We start from the raw sequence: 22304 nt of genomic DNA, 5'->3' as shown, positions 1-22304 counted from the left end.
GAAAAAAGACTTTGAACAAAAAAAAGCATGAGGGGACATGACTGGAGATACAAAGAATGAGAGAGCGAGTTGTCAAGGTCTCTCAGGTGAGATGTCCTTGACACTCAGAGGTAAATGCTGCCCTCTTCTGGAAGCATCATGAACTGCTGCCTGAGCGTTCCGCTGAGTGGTGCTCAGTGAAATAAGTCTGTCAGATGAATGCAAGGTTTCTTCAAGGAAAGCGCGAAAGAAAGCTCAAAAATAAACATCTTCTTACCTCAAAATGCTTTTTTCTTTCATTCTTCATTTATTGCATTTTTTTAAAACAAAAAAGTACTTCATGGTTACAAACAATGTGAACGATTCTCTTCCAGCATTTCACACGATAGCCAAAGTGAAATATACAGTATTGTTTGAGAGGTAGAAGGTATGAAACTGCTCAACGTTGATGACTGTGCAGCAAAATAAGAGTAGACGTGGGGCTGCATGGCTGACCCTTCACGCCCCCTCTGCACTCCGCGCGACCTTTAACACTGCATGTCATTGGACACCGCCGCCACCACGGGATGCTCTGATTGGCTGAGATGACTCAGAGAGACCAAGTTCGGCTGCGGAGGAGAATAAATGAGATTTACGGCAGGCCTTTGCCTTTTCAAAGACAAGGAAGCATGTTTCCTTCAACCGTGCAAAATGTTTGTGTCATCCTTACTTCTTTGAAATATTTTCAATTATTGAAGAACACAAAACAGATAAGCCAGAGTTTGATTTTCTTAGTAGTTGACTGCTTACCTTCCTCTTATTCCTCTTCTCTAAAGGAAAGAACATGTTGAGATATATATTTATCTATTAAAGAAGCATGTTGAACTAATAGTGTAAACAGGACCTCACCAGCCATCCATCGTCTCACCTGTGTTGTTTTCACAAATGTGCTTCCTGATGATGTAGATCTTCACGATGATAAACACGGCAGTGAGGAACAGGCCGATCCCACCTCCGATCAAGATGTACTTCATTTCTGGATGGAGAACAACCAGCCGATGTCATCAGAAAAAAAAAAAAAACGGAGCAAAGCCACACCTGCTACGGAGCAAAACATCAGTTTGGAGAAAACCAGCTCAGGTTCAAGCCTGCTAACGTGCTGAAAAGCACGTGCGTGAGTGTGTGGGAAAGTAGGAGGAAGGAAGAGAGATGTTTGATTTCACAACGTGTTTACTCTGCGGGAGATGCAAGTCCGTGTCACGCTCTTTCTGCAAATCAGGTTGCGTCACCAGTGTTTGCAACATGAATCCTTGATATCTCTCATTCATTGCAAGCAGAAGGTTACTGCAGGTCAATGATGCAGGAGTCCCTCTAATAAAGACAAGCGGGACGATTCCAGCAAGGACGTCACGTGAATGATATTGATAAGATCAGATGAGATGGGAACAAGATCAGAAATACTGCATATCTCAGGTTATGATGTCTGTTATCTGAGATGTAGCATCTTCTTGTATTTTTGTACTACTTTACTGACGATGAAATATAGGTTGATCATATCTCCAAATCAATGTTTTCTGTTTAATTTACATTTTACATGAAGTCACAACTTTCTTCAGATTTGGAGTTGATCTAATGGCACTTTTCCACTAGTACCTACTCAGCCCGGCTCGGCTCGCCTCCACTCGGTTTGGTTCTTTCCCACTTGGAGTCTACCCGTGCCGAGTAGATACTTTTTCTACTCTGCGGAGGTTCTAAGCGGCTGAGCCGGCCTGCATCTGACGTCATCACACTACACGCCACCAATTGGTCAGGGGGTTGGAGTCAGACGTCTGAGTCAGGATGTGACATCAGCTGAAGAGCGACTCTGACAGCGGCTTCTCGTTCATTTTATTCGACAGGCAATGGCAGTTCAAAAGTCTGTTTCATGATCCAACTCTGAGGTGCAGATGTTCATAAACCTGGTGGCTGAGGAGATAATTAAAAAGGGATCTAGATAAGGAATGAAAAGATCTACCAGGAGCTCTGTCACTTCATAGCTGCTCGCTACTCCCAGCTGACTTTTCAGCAGCACTGAGACAAACTAAAAAAAAATTAAAAAGCGTTGCCGCTTGAACCCCCTTCTAACTCGCAGTTTTTAACTCAATATCGAACACGAGCCACACAACCAGCAGCACATGTATCATCTCCTCCATGTTCTACATCTTTACTGTTGTTGTCTTCTTCGTTTAGATCACACAATCAAATACGCCACAGCAGCTTCGCTCCAACCTCCTACTTCTGCTCCAGGTGCTGAATTCTTATGGAAAAGAAACCAGGCCGAGTTGAGTCGAGCCGAGCTGAGATGAGTAGAGCCGAGTAGGTGCTAGTGCCATAAGGGGCTACAATACGGCCAATGTGGACGTAGCAAAGCCTGCAGTTCCTCGACTGACCACTGGGATGTGCCTCTAAAACCGAGCCAATCTCTAATGACCCGCTTGTGAGCAGAAATAAATTTATTCACAGCCTGGTGGAAAGGTTTTGGTACCAGTACCTGTTTTTCACAATGGACATGAAGTCTTAGTCAAGTTTATGCATGCTTATGTAGCATCCTATGGTGCCTATGGTTTCATCCCTTTACCGTTTTAGCACTTTTAGCAAACTTGACTTCAAAGAGAGCAGCCAATAGGAGCTACTAAGACACCCCCCCCCCCAGAAATGCAGCAAGCCAGATATAGCTGGATGACAAGCGGTCGGATGGCCACCACTTCACTGGCTGCAGAGTGAAGCGTTGCCTGGATCTTTCCAGGTTGGCTTGACCCCCAGGTTGTTAGCTGATGGCTAACCGTCTGTGGAGGTTTGAGCTCGGCAGGAGTCCTTGTTTCAGTTCACTTTGTTTTATATCTTGTCCCCACAGTGGAATCTGAAATAGGGATGGATGGACAGGCGGCTTTTTGCGCTGTTAATTGAACTAACCGATTGTCACAACCGGCTCCAGGTTGCACAGGAAGCATCTACGGCTTCCTGTGCAACCTGCTACTGCTACTGTAGCTAAACTGCACAGCCATAGCTAGGCTAGTCTGAGAAACTGGTTTGATTGTTGCTACCTCATCAGCCACAAACCTCTTTGGCTGCTGGAGCCAGCGTCATCCAGCGATGACCCTTTCAGTGGGCCAGGACCTGTCTAGGTTGGTTAGCTGAACCCTAGCCGACTGGAGCTCCGGCAGTTCGGGTTTCAGCTCAGGCATTCCTTAGTTCAGATGCTTCAGTAGCAACATCCGCTACTTCAACCAGAATGAATGAAGACCAAGTGCTCCCTCTGAACTAGTTCCCAGCTCAGAACTCACAAATTAACCAAAGTTCAGATTAGAGGCTGTCTCAAGACTATTGTGTCGATCCTCTCTGCAGCGGACCGATAGGTAGAAGATAACTGCTCACATTCAAAAATGACACCACTCAGACTTGGACATTAGCTCCAGAGTATCCGATTTTTTACACTGTAAAAAATAAAGACAAATATTTATTTGCAAGTAAGTCGGAGTACTTTCTCTTGACTAATTCTTCAAATACAGAACTTTGGAACCTTAGAAACCAGATAAAAAGATAATAAATAAAAAAAGATTAAATCTTTGCCCTTTATAATAGTTAGCTCTAAAATATTATATTAAAAAAAGCGGTCCCGGGATTCAAAGGTTGACGCACCTATTTGCTCTCAAGGATCTTCTCTGTCTCCCTTCACTCTCCTCAGCAGACTCCCTGAAACACGTTAGTTTCTGTTCATTATTTTCAGGTCACAAAAACAGGCTGTGCAAACAGGAAGGATGTAAATGACATGATCATTTCTTCCATCAGATAAGACCAAACTGCAGCCACCGTGCTGTGGTGCAGCACTCACCGATCTGACTTCCTGCATCTGCAGCACTACTAAAGACATTTCTGTAACGCTCTCACCTTTCCACAAGTTGAATCACAAATTAGCTAAGATTCTTTTAATCACCTCCATTTGGTCCTGAACTGCTGCTGCTGCTAAACTCATTTCTTGGTCATGGAATCATCTCGTATTAGTGAATGAAATCAGCTCATCACATGCACTTCTCGCATCACTGTTAAGTTTCATATTTTCATGATGTTGTGGCTCAATTTTGAAATCTTAAATCTTATTTCAAATTCATTGACTCTGTCCTCTCAGCTCGTGAGCCTGAGAAGTTCCCACTAGATGTTAAGGTTATACTCTTAAAAAAACTTAATGGCTAACAGAATTTTTTCTGCTTTTGCAACACAAAGGTTAATGGAAACAGTGAAATCTCAAAAGAAAGTGTTTCACAAAAAAAGGGGGTCTGTTTTTAGTTGTCTTGTTTTTCTGTCTTATCTGAAAGAGCTGATGAACGGCTTGGGGAAACTGATCTCTGGGTGATGTTATCAATTTCTTGCTTTATGTGGGGGGATTTTGGACCCCTTTTCTTTGCAGTGCTGCTTCAGTTTTTGGAGGTTCGATTGTTGGTTTGTGCATAACTGTCTTTAGGATTTCAGATAAGCTGAGGTCTGTGATTTTTTTTTTCCGCATGTCTGTTGTAGATTTGCTTGTGTTGTTGGGATCACTGAACTGTTGCACGACCCAGTTTCAACAAAGTGTGTAGCTTAAAAAAAATCATCATACCTCCACCACCCTGCTTGATAGTAATTATACATCAACCCTGCATAGGGACAGAAATAAACCTCACATCTTTGTTTCATCCAGGTCTTTATTTGGACTTATGAGTCCCTGTTACAAGTTTGAGGGCTCATCATGGATAATTAAATTGCATCTGTTTATACATGTTCCACATCTGCATTAGACAGCAGCTACATCACAACCACGCAATCCAGGAGCCTCCTTCTGAAGGAGGAGGGCTAATCATTGTTGTAGTTCCTTGCATCCCCAGCTGATATTACATTATGTGATACCTCTGCCCTTTTTTCAAATGTAATCTTGAAACATTTAAGGCAGTATTTATATGATTTAGGACAGGGTAGGGCATCAGGACATGGAAAGAATACAGACATTTTTTAACAGCCATGAGCCAACTACTCAGTACCCAGCTGCTCTTTCAGGAGCCAGCATAAGTGGAGTGGTGCTGTGTGAGGTGATGCATGACTGTACGAGAGTGTTGCTGAAACAGTGCATACACTCGGCAAGTGCATAAACAGGAGCCCAGTCAGATATCTATGGCGGTGCTGATGATAAATGAGAATAAAAACTATATGTAAGGCAGCAGAAAATGTAAAAACTTTAAATAAAAACAGAAAATCTAAGATAACCCTGCTTAGGGATAGAAACGGTGTTGGCTGTTGCCAGTGTTGAAGCTGTGACTGATCAAGAAAAGATCCGTATCGAGAGAAATTCACTCGTAGCCTATATATTTTTGTTCATATCATGCCCTGGCAGAGTATGTGTCAGATAAAGTATCCAGCGACCAGCGTGTGACCTCTTATATAATATCTCATGGAGACCAAGCAACACAGGGCACGTCTATACAGGTTCACTGAGTTTGACCCGCAGGATAAGTTAAGGTACAACAAAATATCTGTAAACTGATACCAACCACCATATGTTGAATAAAAATAAATCAAAGTAATAAATACAAAAGGGTAATAGTAAAAGATAAGGGACAACAGACATGTTACTGTGCTAAGTTTAGCATACGTTATAAAATATTGTTGAGTTTCCATCCATGTTGCCAGCTGAGAGACACCAGTGGTGATAGTCTGGGCTCAGCCTGTGCAGACAAAGCAGCACAGGCAAGAATATTTGTCCAGATCTCACAGTCTCCTATCCTTAATATCAGGAAAAGCCTTTTTAACTGCAGTCATCTCTTGCAGCAACTGTAAAGCATCCCACATGAACAACAATGAAGCTAGTGCCTAGAGCTACTACAGTGGACATCACGGCAGACATACGCATGAAAGTAATGATGTAGCATTTGGTCACGTGACCCATTGGTTTCTGAGGAGCGGTGTTAAGCCAACAACATGTGCTCAGGAAGCCGACAGGAACATGCCCACCATATGTCAATCAAAGTTAGCTTTGGTTATCAGCTCGTTCAGCAGATCCCCGTGGAAATACCTGCAGAGCTGCTGTCGGATGCAACACCAAAATCAAAAATTGCTGTTGTGTTTAGCCAACGCTGGGTTAATACAAACTGTCTGCGTCGCTAAGCTTTGTAGCATGACGATTACGGGTGAGGAAGTGATAACGGCTAGCCGACTGTCAGTAAATCATATTAATAATAATAATAATGACTTGGTTTTATATAGCGCCCTTCAAGGCACCCAGAGCGCTTTACAGAGATCATTATTCATTCATACACATTATCACCGGTGGTGGTAAGCTACAGTACGTTTGTAGCCACAGCTGCCCTGGGCCAGACTGACGGAAGCGTGGCTGCCATATCGCGCCAAACGGCCCCTCCGACCACCACCAAACATTCATACACATTCAAACACATTCACATGTTAGAAATAACTGTATTGTTTCACACAAACTCTCAGAGGCGTGGTACAAAAACACATCAACTCATGCCATGAATTTGAAGTGATTTTATCAGTAAAATATATCTAAACTTGAATATTTCATTGGTCTATTTGTGGTCTGCACTTATCAGACTATATTATCTGAGTTCTAAAGTTATTTAAGTTTGCCAGTGGTTTTCTATAAAAAGTTAGTTAGTAAAAGCTATAAAATAGTAAGAGCATGTCAGTTTAAAGGTCAGTTGAGGGTTACTATAAAAAGCTCTTCTGGAACAACACGTGTTGTTGTCACCATAAATCACTAATACGTACGTGCATTAAACAGTGTATAGGATATAAATATAACCAAAAATATTCATGACATAAAGCTTCCTCACCCGTAATAAGGACAGTCCTGATGACAGCTGAAAGGCTTCCTCGCACCTGAAATGCCCTCATCGCTCTTGTGATTATGACTTTTTGAAGCAGTCTTTCATACAAAGAGCACACAGCTTCCTGAGATTGTGGCTTTCAAAGCTTTACTGGTCAAACGATTACAGTGAGTAGCTCTTTGACATTTCTTGACTCTCATATAGGCTTCCATTATAGAATTTCTTTACAATAGATTTTGCCTCCAGGACTGCCTGAGGCGCGCCTGCTTGGCCTGCCGGTACCTATCTACTGCGTCAGGAGTCCCACAGGCCAACATAGCCCGGTAGGACTCCTTCTTCAGTCTGATGGCATCCTTTACTTCCGGTGTCCACCACTGGGTTCTAGGATTGCCGCCACGACAGGCACCGGAGACCTTGCGTCCACAACTTCGAGCCGCTGCGTCGACAATGGAGGAAGAGAACATGGTTCACTCGGACTCAATGTCCCCCGCCTCCCCCGGGATCTGAGAGAAGTTCTCTCGGAGGTGAGAGTTGAAGATGTCCCTGACAGAGGGCTCAGCCAGACGTTCCCAACAGACCTTCACAATCCGTTTGGGTCTGCCCGGTCTATCCAACCTTCTCCTCCGCCGGCGCATCCAACTCACCACCAGGTGGTGATCAGTTGACAGCTCAGCCCCTCTCTTCACCAGAGTGTCCAAGACATGCGGCCGAAGGTCAGATGAAAAGACAACAAAGGCGATCATTGACCTCCGGCCAAGGGTGTCCTGGCACTGATGGACACCCTTATGCCTGAACATGGTGTTTGTTATGGACAAACTGTGACTAGCACAGAAGTCCAACAACAAAGCACCGTTTGGGTTCAGATCGGGGAGGCCATTCCTCCCAATCACGCCTCTCCAGGTATCATTGTCATTGCCCACGTGAGCGTTGAAGTCCCCCAGTAGAACAATGGAGTCTCCAGTTGGAGCACTATCCAGTACCCCTCCCAGGGACTCCAAGAAGGCCGGGTACTCCGCACTGCTGTTCGGCCCGTAGGCACAAACAACAGTGAGAGACCTTTTCCCGACCCGAAGGCGCAAGGAGGCGACCCTCTCGTTCACCGGGGTGAACTCCAACACATGGCGACTGAGCTGAGGGGCTATAACCAAGCCCACACCAGCCCGCCGCCTCTCACCCTGGGTAACTCCAGAGTAGTGGAGGGTCCAGCCCCTTTCAAGGAGCTGGGTTCCAGAGCCCAAGCTATGTGTGGAGGTGAGCCCGACTATCTCTAGCCGGTATCTCTCAACCTCACGCACAAGCTCTGGCTCCTTCACCCCCAGCGAGGTGAAATTCCATGTCCCTACTGAGAGGGTTTTGGTCCAGGGATTGGGTCGTCGAGGCACCCCGCCACGACTGCTACCCAGTCCACATGGCACCAGCTCATCACGGTCCTTCCTGCGGATGGTGGGCCTACGGAAGGCGGGCCTACGGAAGGCGGGCCCACGTCGCCATTTCGGGCTGAGCCAGGCCGGGTCCCACGGGCAAAGACCCGGCCACCAGGCGCTCGCCTTCGAGCCACATCCCAGGCCTGGCTCCAGGGAGGGGCCCCGGTGACGCCAATCCGGGCGACGTAACGGTCCTTGTTGTTTTGTTTACCATAATAAGCTTGTGAACCGCTCTTAGTCTGGCCCGTCACCTAGGACCTGTTTGCCATGGGAGACCCTATCAGGGGCATAATGCCCCCGACAACATAGCTCCTAGGATCACTCGGGCAACACAAACCCCTCCACCACAGTAAGGTGGCGTTTCAAGGAGGGGCATGGTCAATATTCAGAACAAAATATGTCTCCGAGCAGAATCCAGGCTGGCCTCAATACTATTTTATGTGTCGACATTAAAAGTATTCTTTAATGTCCAGTCAAAGACCCAGATTCTTTTATGTGGGTTTATGGTGGTTTTTGCTCTCACCACCTCTTAAGGTTACACGATCTGTCTCAGATGTCTCATCTCGCCTGACAGTCCCAAGGGCCGGTCATCCCCTCTGTCTGCCTGTCTGAGGTCTCAGCAGGAACGAGGAAGCTTGAGCCAGGCTACTGAATACCTCCCACTAATTTCACAGACAGCTAAGCACATGTGTGTGTCAGTCATAAAGATGAAAACAAAGACTGGTTCCAGACAGTGAAAGACGAGACTTCATTCACGATCGTCTGCAGTCCAACTCAGTTAACCGACTTCTCTCCGCATTTTTCAGATGAAGGCAAACATGGATTATAAAAAAAATAAAAAATACAAACACTTCAAGGAGCAAGCAGTTCTTTCTGATATAATGGATAGATCAACTGAATCACAAGGGAAAATAGCTTTTTCAAGCAGTTTGAGATCTGCTTCCATTGAAGATATTTATATCAGCAGGTGCAGCAGCAACAGAGCTTCCTGCATCGTAAAAGACCGTGTCCACTCAGCACATGGACTGTTTCACTGCCTCATCTCAGCCAAAAGGTCCCATTGCCAGAACACTGAGGCTGAAGTCCAGCTTCTTTCCAAAGACTGACTGATCACAGTCCACCAACAGGGAACCAGCAGGGTTGGATACTTATACTGCTGCTTACAAGTTTGTATTACTGTGTTGAATCATGCCGTTTTATCCCCTTTTCTGCCTTTTCAACGTTTTTTTTAAAGTCACTTTATCACATTATCTTCACATAAAATGATATTTTCAATAACATTAATATTAAAATTATACACATTCATTAATATCAGTAGATGTACTATTCCCCTCTAGGAATAAGTCAGTGCACATATTTAGATACATAATGCCTATGGAGGCACTGACATATATATGTATATATATATATGTATATATATATATATATATATATATATATATATATATATATATATATATATATATATATATATATATATATATATATATATATATATATATATATATATGGTATGTATATATAGGTATGTCCTAACATTTGGTCTGTACTGTATATATATTTTTCCTTTTCCTCATACATTCATTCCTTGTTTTTACATTCCCTCGTCTCTTCTTTTTACTTTACTTTATGCATTTCTGCCTCAATATGCAAATGAGCAGGGCTGCCCTTCTTGGTCCAGCTCCTCTACAATTGGTCAATATACAGGAAGATCCTGCTTCTTCCTGTCTCTGCCTCTCCAACCACTACAGTCAGAAACCTGGTGGTATTTTTTCCAGCAGCGCCTTTAGTTTGCTTGTCAATTGGACAGACACTTTGGCCAGGCGTTCAAACAATGGACCATCTCTCCTGACCCCCATGTGGGGCTAATTTCATCCTCTGCACATTTTACGCCAAGTTTATAGTCGCCATTGTGCTCCTGTTACTCCTTTTTGGATCACTATTACACACAGAACTTGTTAGAGAACGATATGCTAAAGTGTTCCACCTCAGTGAGGCTCACACAGCAAGATTGGATAAAGACTAAAGACCCAGAACAAACTCAGCTATAGCTAAACCAAGCTAAACTAGCTTATCCTGGATAAGTCTATTCACTGAATACATCAAATGGGCATTAATACAGACAGCGTAACAGGAAATCCTCTCACACAGTACATCTGCTTCCATACAGTATTCAAGAAACTTATTGGATATGATTAGTTGAAGACCTTTTGTATGGTGTATAAAGCGCCTTATTCATGTGCTGAGAGACTAGTGAGTTCAAATGTGTCTGTTGTTGAGATAGTATTTGCAGAAAAGAGTGTTTTGTGAAACAAGTTGACAAGCGCAAAGTTATTTTATAAAAAGAATCAAAGAATAGCAAGGAAAGTTATCACTCCTTATGAAGTTATTACTCCATAAACTTGAATTGAGCAACGCCTTATTTCTTAAACAATATTTTTCTTTTTTCGGGGTACATGGGGTCATTCACCACATGAAATATAATCTACTGACTTTCTTTGAGTCATACAGAGTAAACAAAACACTGCCTCCATTTCAGCATAATCTCACAGCAACAACAGCTGCCCTGAAACCAGACTACTCATTGACTCACGTCCACAACTCAGCCCTGTAAACAGAGCTTAAACGGCAAGAATGAGCCCAGCCCCATCACAGTCATGCCAGTGAAGAAACATCTGACCACCAATCTCCCCTTTATGGACTGTCACACTAATCTGTACTTGTATGAGGCGACATCAGAGAGCTAATTTCTCTGGAGGACAAAAGGCAAAATGAGTTCTGTGCTAAATACTGGCCAGTGATAGCAGGCAAGTGTCCACCAAACTGATCAGCAGCTCCTTTACACTGACAAGAAGACCCTGTCATGTTTTCAAAGGTGGCAGACAGCAGAGAGAAGGTCCATACAAGAACCTATCAGCGCTCACTGTTGAGTTACAAAAATAACCAATGACAGTGTCCATTTCATCCTGCTGGCCTGTCTTGCCGTGCCACTCGACACCCACTGCTTATTCCAACGTGCGCTTCGTAGCTGGGTCCTGTGTTGCTGCTCAGTTTGGCCACGCTGACTTGTGAGTCTATTTTGGTATCTTTTGAGCTTGCGCTCAGGCCACACCAGTGCAGTTGAACATGGATCCAAGGGCTTGACACACTTTGGTCAGTTTTCTTTGTTTCTTCAACTTCAGTAAGATTAAAACTTAAAACATCTGTAAATAATAAGCATTAAATGGAATATTTTCAGCAGGTGGTACGATAGTGGACTCTTGGATTCTACTCGAAGGATTTGTGTTTGACATCAGAGTCCATATGGGAGCTTTTGCACTCAACATGAAGGACCCATCACCGAGGTGAGGGAGCGTTGTGAATTAATGAGTGTTTGCAAGGCTATAAACACATGATATCAGATTCTTTAAGTTTTGGTTGAAGCAGGCAGAAAAACCATCAGACTTTTTGCACTTTGTTTGTTTGCACTTTGTTTGTTCTTTGCACTGTGTTTTCCACTGTGACACTGAGAGATGCTGAGATACTTATTTCACTTATGATTTACACAACTTCAGGGAAGGTGAAGAATTAGGTGCCAACGGTTGACCCTGTATACAGTATAGTTAACTGGGCTACCTAATTCCTAGGGTATAAATACACAAACAGATGCTGGGAAAGTACCGTGGTTGCTAACTGATCTCCAGTTATGAGAACTGAAAGATTGTTGGCGACCGAAGTATCCAGGAAGCCAAAACATTCAATATGAGTGGCCTTAGATACAGTAAAGTCACTCAGTTCTGCAGATTTGACTATAATGGTATACTGGTACTGGAGTCAAACAAAAATTAAAAAAGTAAATTTTTTGGTGGATCTGCTTTCTTATGGTATTAGGTGACTGTCAATATGAATATTTGATGCTTGATATTATTTTCTAACTGTTCTAGTTTAATGCACATTTACAGTCAAATGCACTGGTTTGCGATTTGTTTACATGAGATCCAACTGATTTTAACCTTCCAAAAAAGAGTTTTTGTAAGTGGTTGAAGGCTTAAGTTATACATCAATGGCTGTGCTCCCAGGTCAGGCCATATAAATAGGTGAATGAGCTATTTTGAGATCTCACCCAGTTAGTCAAAGTAAGCGATGGTAGACCAGCAGCTGCTGAGGTGAACTGGAATGGTTGTATATGAAGAACTGGAACCTCATGTGATGTTATCCATAGGTTTATTGAAGAGTGTTATTAATACCTCTTTTTTTCTCTTATTGCACGTTGCCATGTTGGAAATGGCTGCACCGAGGAGGCCTGGAACTCTGTAGTTCTGTTACCCCAAATGAGCTATTATAGCTTAGCCAGTTTAGCTTATGCCAACCCTTGATGCTGGTAAAGATTATTTTACATTCATTCTGGCCAGAAAATCCTAATCTTAAAGGTTGCTATGGAAAGAATATCCATAAAGGCGCATAGGCAGAGCAGAAACAAGGACTAGCAGAGCTCCACTGGGACCCAAGGTTGCACCAATGCTGCTGGAGAGACTATGTTGGTTGCCATCATCTGTAGTTCAGGTAATCTTAATGGCATGATGTTGAGCTGCAGGTCAATGGCAGCCCCATGGACCAGTGGACATCCACTTTTCAACTCTTCAGCACTGGCAGCACTTGTTTCAGATGTTGTTGGCTAATGCTTCAGTTTGTAAATCTGAAAGTGTCCTAAGGCAAAGGTTGCTCAAACGATTGAGCCGGTTGAGGTAAGAGGTAGAAGCTGACGAGCAAGAATAGGTCCAGCTGGTGTTTTCTGATTAGCTGATACCAGTAGTCTTAAAAGGGGAGCAAAGGTATCTGCCTCAGTCTGCTTTAAGCCCTGAACCTGTTCAGGCAAATCCAAAACCAATTGCAGCAATCACTTATTACAATTAATAGCACAACAAGCCATATTATCTTAAGAAAACTAAATGAATAAATGAAAACGATTATACTTGCTTTTGCAAAGTAGCTGAAGTGGACAGCTAGCCATTGGCTTTCCCAGTCATCACTCAAAAAATATGCCCGTTTTTATGTGCATATTTTTGTGAATGTATACAATTCTATTTGATAAAGTACATAGAAATTCACTTGTACTAAGCTTTACTGTACTTGAACCTTAGTAAGAATTTAGTTTGACAGCTTTATAAATACATTTTCAGCATCACAGATAAAACATTATTCCATATAAATGTTATCTCCATTGTTCATGTGTGTATTTCAAAAGGACACCCAACCACGACTGTTACGTTTTAAAAATGGAGCATAAGTATTTATTTCATAGTTATGACTGGGGCTCACAGCTAAAGCACTGTACACTGCTTAAAATAGCCAAGTGCATGGTTTGAAGTGTTTGTCTACAGCCAGCACCGCCAAAGCCCCCACATGTTGTGTACATCAAGGGTATCAGTAAAACTAAACCGTATAAAACCATTTTAAGTAGCCCTGTGAATCAAACAATTATTTTCTTCAGAGGTGATAATACTGCCGACTAACTTGGCAGGTTGAAACACTGACACTGATGTTGCTGTCTTGTGTGCAGGTGATTAGCAGATTCAAACTCTTCCTCGACGTTGGACTGAGCTGAAGGAAAACTTAAGGATCTTCAGCGGCTACAAAGTTGGGAAAGCTGGTGATGACTAAAAGGAAAGTTCCTTGCTGACATAATGAGCTGCGTGGAAAAGCGACATGTGAACCATCGGATGGGAAGCATGCTCCACCATCGCTTCCCCAATGGCTTCAATGACATGTTCATGGATGAGACGGATCGGGAGGTCAGCACCCTCACCGACAGAGCCTTCCGGAGTCTCTGTGTTGGAGACGACGCAGTCTACAATGACGAATTTCTTTACGGATTTTCGCCTTTTAGCTGCCACAAACCTTTGGTTGGGGAAACCCCTAAAAAGACTCATCATAAGGAATTTAAAAAGGAAAGGCAACACAAGCACACCAAAAGTGATGGTAAGCCCTGGAAACAGCAGCAACAGAAGAACATTTCAGAAATGTCATCGTTCCTCAAGGCACTCAGCGTCACAGAGGAAAGCTGTGAGCTGATCAGAAATGGAGGTGCATCAGACTCTAACGGGGAATCGTGGGATAAGTCTGCACTTCGCAGCATCCAGAGAGAGCTATCTGAGTTCTCCTCAGATTACAACACTGGTCTTACTGAAAGACACTACAAGAACCATCTGCACCATCAGTCTGGTGATGCTTCATCAAACAAAACACGTAAAGATGTCGGCCTTCCTTCTGGGAAATCAACAAAGATTAAAAATGGGAAATCCATGGTCAAACTAAAAAAACTCAACATCAAAAACTTTTTCCTCCACAGTGAATTCAGTCCTTTCCAGACATGGACAGACTTAAAGGGCTATCCTTTTGGTCAAGAGGAGGCAGTGACCACTATTCTCAGCACAGATAACACCCCTAGATGGTACGACTTGTCGTTTTATAAAGAGCTTGCTGAGGCACATAGAAAAGAGACCCAACTTACAGAGGAGACACGGACAGGCCAGAAAGAAGCAGTCGAGCCATCTTCCCCCACTGTTCACAAACCAGTCCCTCCCCCTCCTCCACCAAAGATCATGCCAAAGCCCTCAGTCACTCCAGCTGAAAAGAGGTGCTCCTCCAGTGGTGGGGATGGAGCTGCTGCCCCCTGGAGGCGCAACAGCTCCAGGGCAAGAAGTGCTCTTTCAGTCAATCAGCCTGGGATACCACATCAGGAGAGCAATGCCAAAGCAGCGGATGAAAGTCTTTTGTTGGTCAAAGAAGTTAAATCTGTGGAAGTGAAAGCAGTTGAGGAGGCCAGCTCTGTGGCCTCCACCCCGTTCAGCATCTGTCAGCTGATGACTCCCCTCATCCCCTCCAGACAACCGACAGAAACATCAGAAATTCTTCAAACGGTCCTGTCGCCCTCTGCCCTCGAGCTTCCAGGCAGGCCTCTCTCCGAGGCCACATTGATGCCTGAAGTTCAAGTGAAGCGGGAGAGCTACAAATCACTTGCCTCTAGCATCCTCTTCAACCTGAAAGACAACCGGAAGAGGGTGAAGAGCCGTTACAGCCCACCTAAATTCAAAACATTAGAGCTTCATGAAGGTGATGACCGGTCTTCTCAATCAGATCATTTGAAACAAGCTGGTTCTGAGGGCAGTGGATCTGGTTTGAGCACTCCTGTCATCTCCAAAGATGGGCTGCCAGTTTGCAGTCCTATTTTGGAACCTGGAGAACCCTCAAATGTTGATCTTGCACAGCAGGATAATGACAGGCCTCTGTCAGATGATTATTTGTTGTCAAATCTGCTGCACGATAAAAGAGAGGAGAACCCCCTTTCTCCATTTAAACACTCAAAAATGAACAAAAGCCCCATGGTTAAAAAGCAAAATTACCCCTCTCTGAATTTGTATAAAAAATCCATTACTGTTGACAGTGATATGAAATATCTTCAAGTCCCTCTGAGCACCAACACAGATCCACCCGCAGAGACAAAAGAGAGAGATTTTTCTCCAGGAGCACAGCCAAAGAATACTTTAAAAGTCATTAAGGATAATTCCTCCCTACTTTCACCCCACACTCTTGAGAAAGACAGGCTGTCATCAAATGGGAAAATCCCCCCAAATGTCTCAGAGAAAACTAAATGGGTGGCCAAAGATGCAGGAGACACTGGAGTCCTGCCGACTTCCAAGGAAAAAGAAACAGGTGGCCAAACCATGAGTACAATGGAGGTCATCAGAGCAGCAAAGGAAGCAATTAATATAGCCAAAAACAAAGCTCGATCAGGAAGTCATTCAGATAGTATCAGTAAGAGGACGTCTGACACTGAACAACTGAGGCCAAAAGAAATGAATGACAACGTTTCAAAAGACATGTTTAGAGGCAGGAGAGAAAATATGTTCCCAGAAAGTGACAACATTTTATCCCAAAATAGAAATGAAGTCACTGGTGCAACACCGGTTGGCAAAAATAGTAATGTAGACAAAGAGCCTCCACCGGTTCCAAAGAAACGTTTAGCTAAATCAGATGTTCAACTGTCTCAAGACAAACTATCGGTAGATAATGCTGACAAATCCTCGAACAGCGATTCGATGTATATAAAATCAGATTTACCACAAAAAGAAAAGGAATCGGTCCAAAACCAAAGCAAGCACAAACATATATTCTCAGCCAGACAGAACAATTATATTAAACATCAGAGATATGCTGTGAAAGCTGATGAGCAGGCAGAGGAGTATGAAGAAGGAAACCTGAATGTGAATACAAGAATGCAAACAGATGATGTGTCACAAAGAGAAATGAGAGATAGCGAACACATAATTCATGATTTGCAGGCTTTGAAAGAGCTAGAAAGGGCAAGACTTGGTGATCACGTACATGTTAATGCAAAGAGCAAACTGGAGACTATTAACATAGAGGAGGAGGCAAAGGCGAAACACGATATGATCTCTAGAGAGCTTCGGAATATAAAGAGAGGGATGCTATCAATGAGGGGGAACACCTCAGCTAAGAGAGAAATGTTTACAAAGAAAGAGAAGGAGCAGCATAAGCAGGAAGCGTTGGCAAAGTTAGACCGTAATGCGATCGTGAACAAAGCGCGTGTAAATGAAAACTATGACAAAGCCAAAATGGCTCTTGAAGAGATCATCACCGAACGCAAGAGGAGAAGGAATGAATCCACAGGATTAAGGGATGAAAATCCAGCATCAGAGGAGAACATTAATGACGAATATTCTGAAACATGGCTACAGCAAGGTCACAATGCTTCTAGGGGTGGCATCAGAGAGGTCATTGAAAAACAAAATGGTAGCACCCCTGCACTCAAACACAGAGAACTAAAAGAGAGATTAGGCGATTTAAGAGATCATAATCAACTGAGACAAATCTTATCACAAACTGAGCCTAGACCAGGTGACACACACAGATCAGGGGGTAGGATAGCACTTCCTGATGTTGACAGGGCTACCAATGAGCTAAACACACCCCTGAAGGCCGAGGCTAAACATGTAAGAGGTCACTCAGAGGATACTCATGATTCAGATGTCAGTTTGAAAGGAATAGCGAGGAAAGTGTCTGAAGAGAGTGGAGAATTTTTAATGGATGGATGTGAGGATAAAACGCTAGATGCTCCTCCTGTTCCTCCCAGGGGCAAAAAAGGGGTGAATAAGAGAGTTGGAAGTATAACTAAAGAGAAAGATGCCATTGAAAAAACTGTCTTAAACAAAAATGGGAAGTTTGAAAGCTATGAGGGGCAATTAACTGAAATAGGGACAGGCCCAGGAATACAAGACATAGGTAGTGAAGAAGCTGTGCACAGTCAAAGGGAAAACAGTCTCTCTACATGTAAGCCGGTTTTAACTTCAAAAATCCCAGCATCTGAAAATGCATTAATGTCATCACCAGATCTCAGAGCAAAGGAACCTCAGGGACATGACTTGCAATTTAGTATGAGCCCCACAACTGAAACCAGCAGTGCTAAGGCACAGGATACATGGAGGGTCAAGCGAAAGGCCTCTTTAAAACCAGACCATTTAAGCATACCAGATGACAATGTAAGCAAGAGTCTCAAAGCAGATGAAGAAACTGTCAAAATTAGCAATGAGGATGCTAACGTGGATACAGAGGCTGTTGGTGAAGATTACAGAGACATAGTGTCCCCCTTACTCCTGGTAAATAGTGTCAATGTCACTCAGAGTCCACCTGATCAAGCTAGCTTGTCCTCAAAATCCTCCTACTTCTCAGTGGAAAGTACACTCCACAGAAACACTGAGGCTGAGTCAAATGTCTACCACTCTTTGGAGAACTTGTCAGGAGAGGTGGAGGAAGTTGAGGCGAGGCAGACTGTTTCACCGAAAGGTTCAATCAGACCAGAAATGGAATATAATTGTTTAGTTGATCATGAAGAAGAGCTGGAGGATATAAAGCATCCAATAAAATCTCCTCTGAAAGACCTAAAGGTGCAACACAAGGACAGCACAGACAGTGAAAATATATTTAGGGATATAAAAGTATCACATAAAGATAAGGATGCAACAATGTCACCAACCAATACTCTCTCTCCGCCTTTGGGCATCCCGGCCTTGTTTAAAGTAAAAGATAACAGCTTCGCTAATAAGCTTAAAAAGGTTATGCCAGCTTGGTCACCAAGAGGGAGTCTGATTGGTTCAGAGAGGGTAGGTGAAGAGGTAACTCAGGATCAGGCAAATTCAGAGCTCCCTATAATTAAAGAAGCTTCCGCTAGCGACAGCACCATAACTGTGGCAGAAAACTTTAAACCTAAAGTTATTATATCAAGTCAGTCACCACTCCCGATGCCCTCGCCTTCGAATATTCAAAGTGAAATCCCAAAGAAACCTCAAATTGGAGGTTTCCTGACTGTCCCTCAGGAGGAAGACAGATCTTCTAGGGCGTCTGCATCATCTGAAGGTGTGGAGAGCCTAGCAACAAGCCAAGTTGAAACAGTTGAGGCAGCAATGACTGCTGGTGCTCTTGTAGAGAGTGAAAGGACAAAGGTTCCCAGTGAACGATCGGGTTCCACCTGTAGCGGTAATGACAGTCAAACTGGCCCGCTCAAGCCACCAGCCATCTTGCCAAAATCTGACAGGGCAATTCAAAAAGCCATTAAGCTTACCAGCAGAAGGATAAAGAAGGAGGAGGCCCAGAAATTGCCCCAGAGGTCCTCCCAAAGCAGCAGCAAAAACAAAGCAGAAAGACACAAGAGTGATAAATCAGAGCAGAGAAGCAGCAGCAGTGCTAGATCTGGCAAGAGTAGTGACAAAAAACATAGCGGAAAACCTCAAGATCACCATCAACACAGTGAACCTCATGACAGTACTAACGTGAATGCCAAAATTGAGCCGCGACTGAGCTGTGAGGAAAGCCAATACAACAGAGCGGAAATTAGCCACAAGTCTCGGAGAAGAAGGAATGATTCAGTGGAAAACAACAGCCAGACCAGACATGCACGACCCAGTATGGCTTCAGAAAGACAGGGACGAAGTAGCGACAGACACACTCGACAGAATCCCGAGCAAAGACAGTGCAGCAGTGACAGGGTCATCAGTAACGTACCTGTGTACAAAGCTCATGTTGGAGAAAGACCCACATCAGACAGGCCATTCAATCGATCACAAAGCATTGATAGGTACTTAGGAGGTAATGGACAGCGCAGGCTCAGCGCAGATGTGTCAGTCAATGAGAAGCTCGATCCTAGGACCGAGCGTATTGAGAAATCCATCATGGATGAATTTCAGCAAAGAGGCCGAGCTAGAGACAAGGGGAACCGAGACAACCCACTGAGACGAAGCCACAGTATCGATGTATACAGCACTGAAGTACGTAACCCTCCCTCCCTGTCTCGCCAATCAAGCCACTCTAGTCAATTTTCTCGCCAGTCTAGCATTGAGCACGCCATTGTTACACAGTCCTTCCCCATGACCCAACGAAAGCTCCTCCAGGATCCAGACTCGGGGCGGTGCTTTTTTGTCGACCTGCCTGTACAAGTCAAGACGAAAACCTTCTTTGATCCTGAGACAGGAACCTATCTGCAGCTGCCAATTCAGCCTCCAGAGGGCACCTTTTCTCAGGCATCCACAATGGAGGTTCTAACTCCTCCGCTAGTGGTTTACCATGGCTTTGTCCCAGTTTCTCTGTCTCCGATGACCCAGAAAACAGTCATGCAAGCACATCATGTGGAACCGGAGGAGTTTGAGCAAAGGCACCTGGACAGAACAAGGCAGATGCACTATAAGGAGGGACATACGTATTTAGAGCCTGCTTACGGTCAACATGACCATGCGTTAGGGGACTTCATGGGCACAGAGGAGCTGGACTGTCCCAGCTGATGGGACATTCCATAAGTTCTTTTTGTAATGTTTCTATCATGGAATATCTTTTTTTTTACTTACTCTCTTTCATTTCAAATTGATTACCTAAATCGTTCATGTTACATCCATAATGGTGATTCTCCTCAACTAATTGAGCTCCAATGGAATTTTTCAAAGCAATTCTGATGTTTCAGATGACTGCAGCTGTGATGCAAATATCTTTGACCTGTTCTTGACAGAATAAGAATAATCCACCTAAAACACCACTAAAATGATCCCAGAAATGCAAAGTACATCCCCAGTGCATGTTCACTTTTTACCAAGGTGTTTCTTAACAGAGGTTTTCATCTCTTAAGGTTCAAGTGTTTTCACAGTTCACTTTTTGGGTTTGGTTTTGCTTTCCTTTAAACTTTGATAAGAAAGAGGAGCTCTATCATTTATTTATCTATGAGACCTCTGCTAAGTTTGTGAGAAGGAATGAGATTGGATTGAGCATAAAATGGCAAAAGATGATGCATTTTTAGATGAACGATAGTTGTTGAATGGGACTGAATGAATGTGTGTAAGAAAATGTGCAATTTTTGAGAAAGGGGGAAAAAAACATGGATAGTCCATGTACATACTGTATTTAAGTGAACACAGAGAGGGCATGCTTGAATGTAAAATGTTGATTTTTTTTGTTTGTTTTTTGTAAATGCTGACCGTTTGTTATATATAATACAGTGGTATTGGATCTCCACTATTTTTCAGGTACCTTAGCTTTTGTTTTCTTACCATCAGTGTTTATTGTCTTGAGATTTCAATTTTCAGTTGAACAGTTGAAACTAATTTATCATCAAATAAGTATGGAAGAATGCTGCATTCACTAAAAAACAAACATTTTGTGTTTTTCTGAATTAAAATGATTATTTTTTCAGTGTAAATTTAGGTACACTTTTCTTACAGTTTTTAAACTGTTTTTCAAAATGACCTTTTCGAGATGAATAAAATATGCCTCTGTTTTTCTGAATTAACAAGATCATTTTTAAAGATAAAACAACATATTTTCTGAATCAATTAGATGCTTCAAGGTCTCACCTGCCAGACATTGAAGGGAAAAACAAGTGAGCATTTCTTAGATTCAGGATAAAAAGAACCTTGGTAAATTTTTGAATGCATTACACTTCCATAATTAAGAAAATTGACTAATCAGGTCCACACAATTAAATTGTTGTTAAATAATTTTTACACTTCCTTAAAGATCACTCTGACTTAATGTGTCTCAGAAATCAAAAAAAAGAAGAAGAAAAAACCTTTAAACTGTCAAAAAGCTTGAGCTGGTGTTATTGCAACCACTTTTGTGTTCATATGCAGAGGACATGACGGAGAGCTGGTGTTGCAAGTTTGCTGCATTTGCATTTTCCTCAGCTAGAATCAGGCAGGGCTGTCTTGTGTCTGTGATCCATTCCAATAAAAAAACTGTTTTCAACAGATTTCTCTTTTAGTGTTGTATTTTTCATTGCACTGCCTTTCTTCATGTATTTACAGAACTGGATTTGCAGATGTTTTATGATTTTGACATCTATCCTGTCCCCGGTTGGTCAAAACATGTACTGACTACAACTCTAACTGTCTGTACTATACCTATGTTCTCTGACATACAGTACATACAAGAACATCTGCATTATTATATTTTAATTGATCATGGCTTACTTACTGGCTGACTGTAAAGTTTCCTGTGTTCCTGTGTAATGAAAGGATTTTAATTTCACTGCATGTCTAGAGAGTCTATTATCTATATATTTGGGGTTTGCCAAATGAATCAATTCCCATCCTTGCCATAGTTTAGGTTAAAGTTACACTATGGAGCGATACCACTGCTGACCAAATGGGGGCAGAAAATCACAAGAAAGTTCATGCATCGGTCAAGCTATTTAAAAAAAAAAAGGAGCACACCCTCTTTGATGTCAATCTTAGATTTCTGCAAAAACAAAACAAAAAAAAACAACTTATTAACAGGTCATTCACAGGTCTTAAGCCAAAAACATGGTTTTTATATACAGATTTACCAAAGATGACATTATCTACAATAGATTTTTTAGTTTCCATTATTCTCTGAACTTGTAAAGAGAAAAAAGGGACTTCTTCAAGACATTAATGTGGACATTTTGATTCATCCATTTTATTACAATTTAAAGACCAATCAATTCATCAGTTAATTGTGAAAATAATGTAGGAAATAGTAGGAAAATCTTAAATAATTTTCTCAACTAGCC

At 42.8% G+C, this 22304-nt stretch overlaps 1 protein-coding gene and 1 long non-coding RNA gene across 4 annotated transcripts; one reads left to right on the top strand and one right to left on the bottom strand.

Moving 5' to 3' along the window:
- Positions 1–269: 269 nt before the first annotated feature.
- Positions 270–3696, bottom strand: LOC133419481 (uncharacterized). Its single transcript, XR_009770521.1, has 4 exons — positions 3637–3696; positions 887–994; positions 769–788; positions 270–587 (listed from the first exon to the last, which is right to left on the bottom strand). It is a non-coding gene; the product is annotated as an uncharacterized LOC133419481 (long non-coding RNA).
- A 7554-nt stretch (positions 3697–11250) lies between these two features.
- On the top strand, positions 11251–21511 carry LOC133418962 (uncharacterized). Of its 3 annotated transcripts, none has more exons than XM_061707921.1 (3): positions 11251–11389; positions 11478–11580; positions 13776–21511. In XM_061707921.1, exon 3 carries the CDS (start codon positions 13900–13902, stop codon positions 20065–20067), a length of 6168 nt encoding a protein of 2055 aa, XP_061563905.1. In that variant the 5' UTR covers positions 11251–11389; positions 11478–11580; positions 13776–13899; the 3' UTR covers positions 20068–21511. The 3 variants fall into 3 exon arrangements, with proteins under 3 accessions (XP_061563905.1, XP_061563906.1, XP_061563903.1); XM_061707922.1 differs by having other exon boundaries at positions 11265–11389; positions 11475–11580; XM_061707919.1 differs by having other exon boundaries at positions 11265–11580.
- The last annotated feature ends 793 nt before the right edge of the window (positions 21512–22304 follow it).

Source organism: Cololabis saira, chromosome 19 (assembly GCF_033807715.1).
Source record: "Cololabis saira isolate AMF1-May2022 chromosome 19, fColSai1.1, whole genome shotgun sequence".
Lineage (NCBI taxonomy): Eukaryota > Metazoa > Chordata > Actinopteri > Beloniformes > Belonidae > Cololabis > Cololabis saira.
This window is presented reverse-complemented; position numbering and strand designations above follow the sequence as displayed.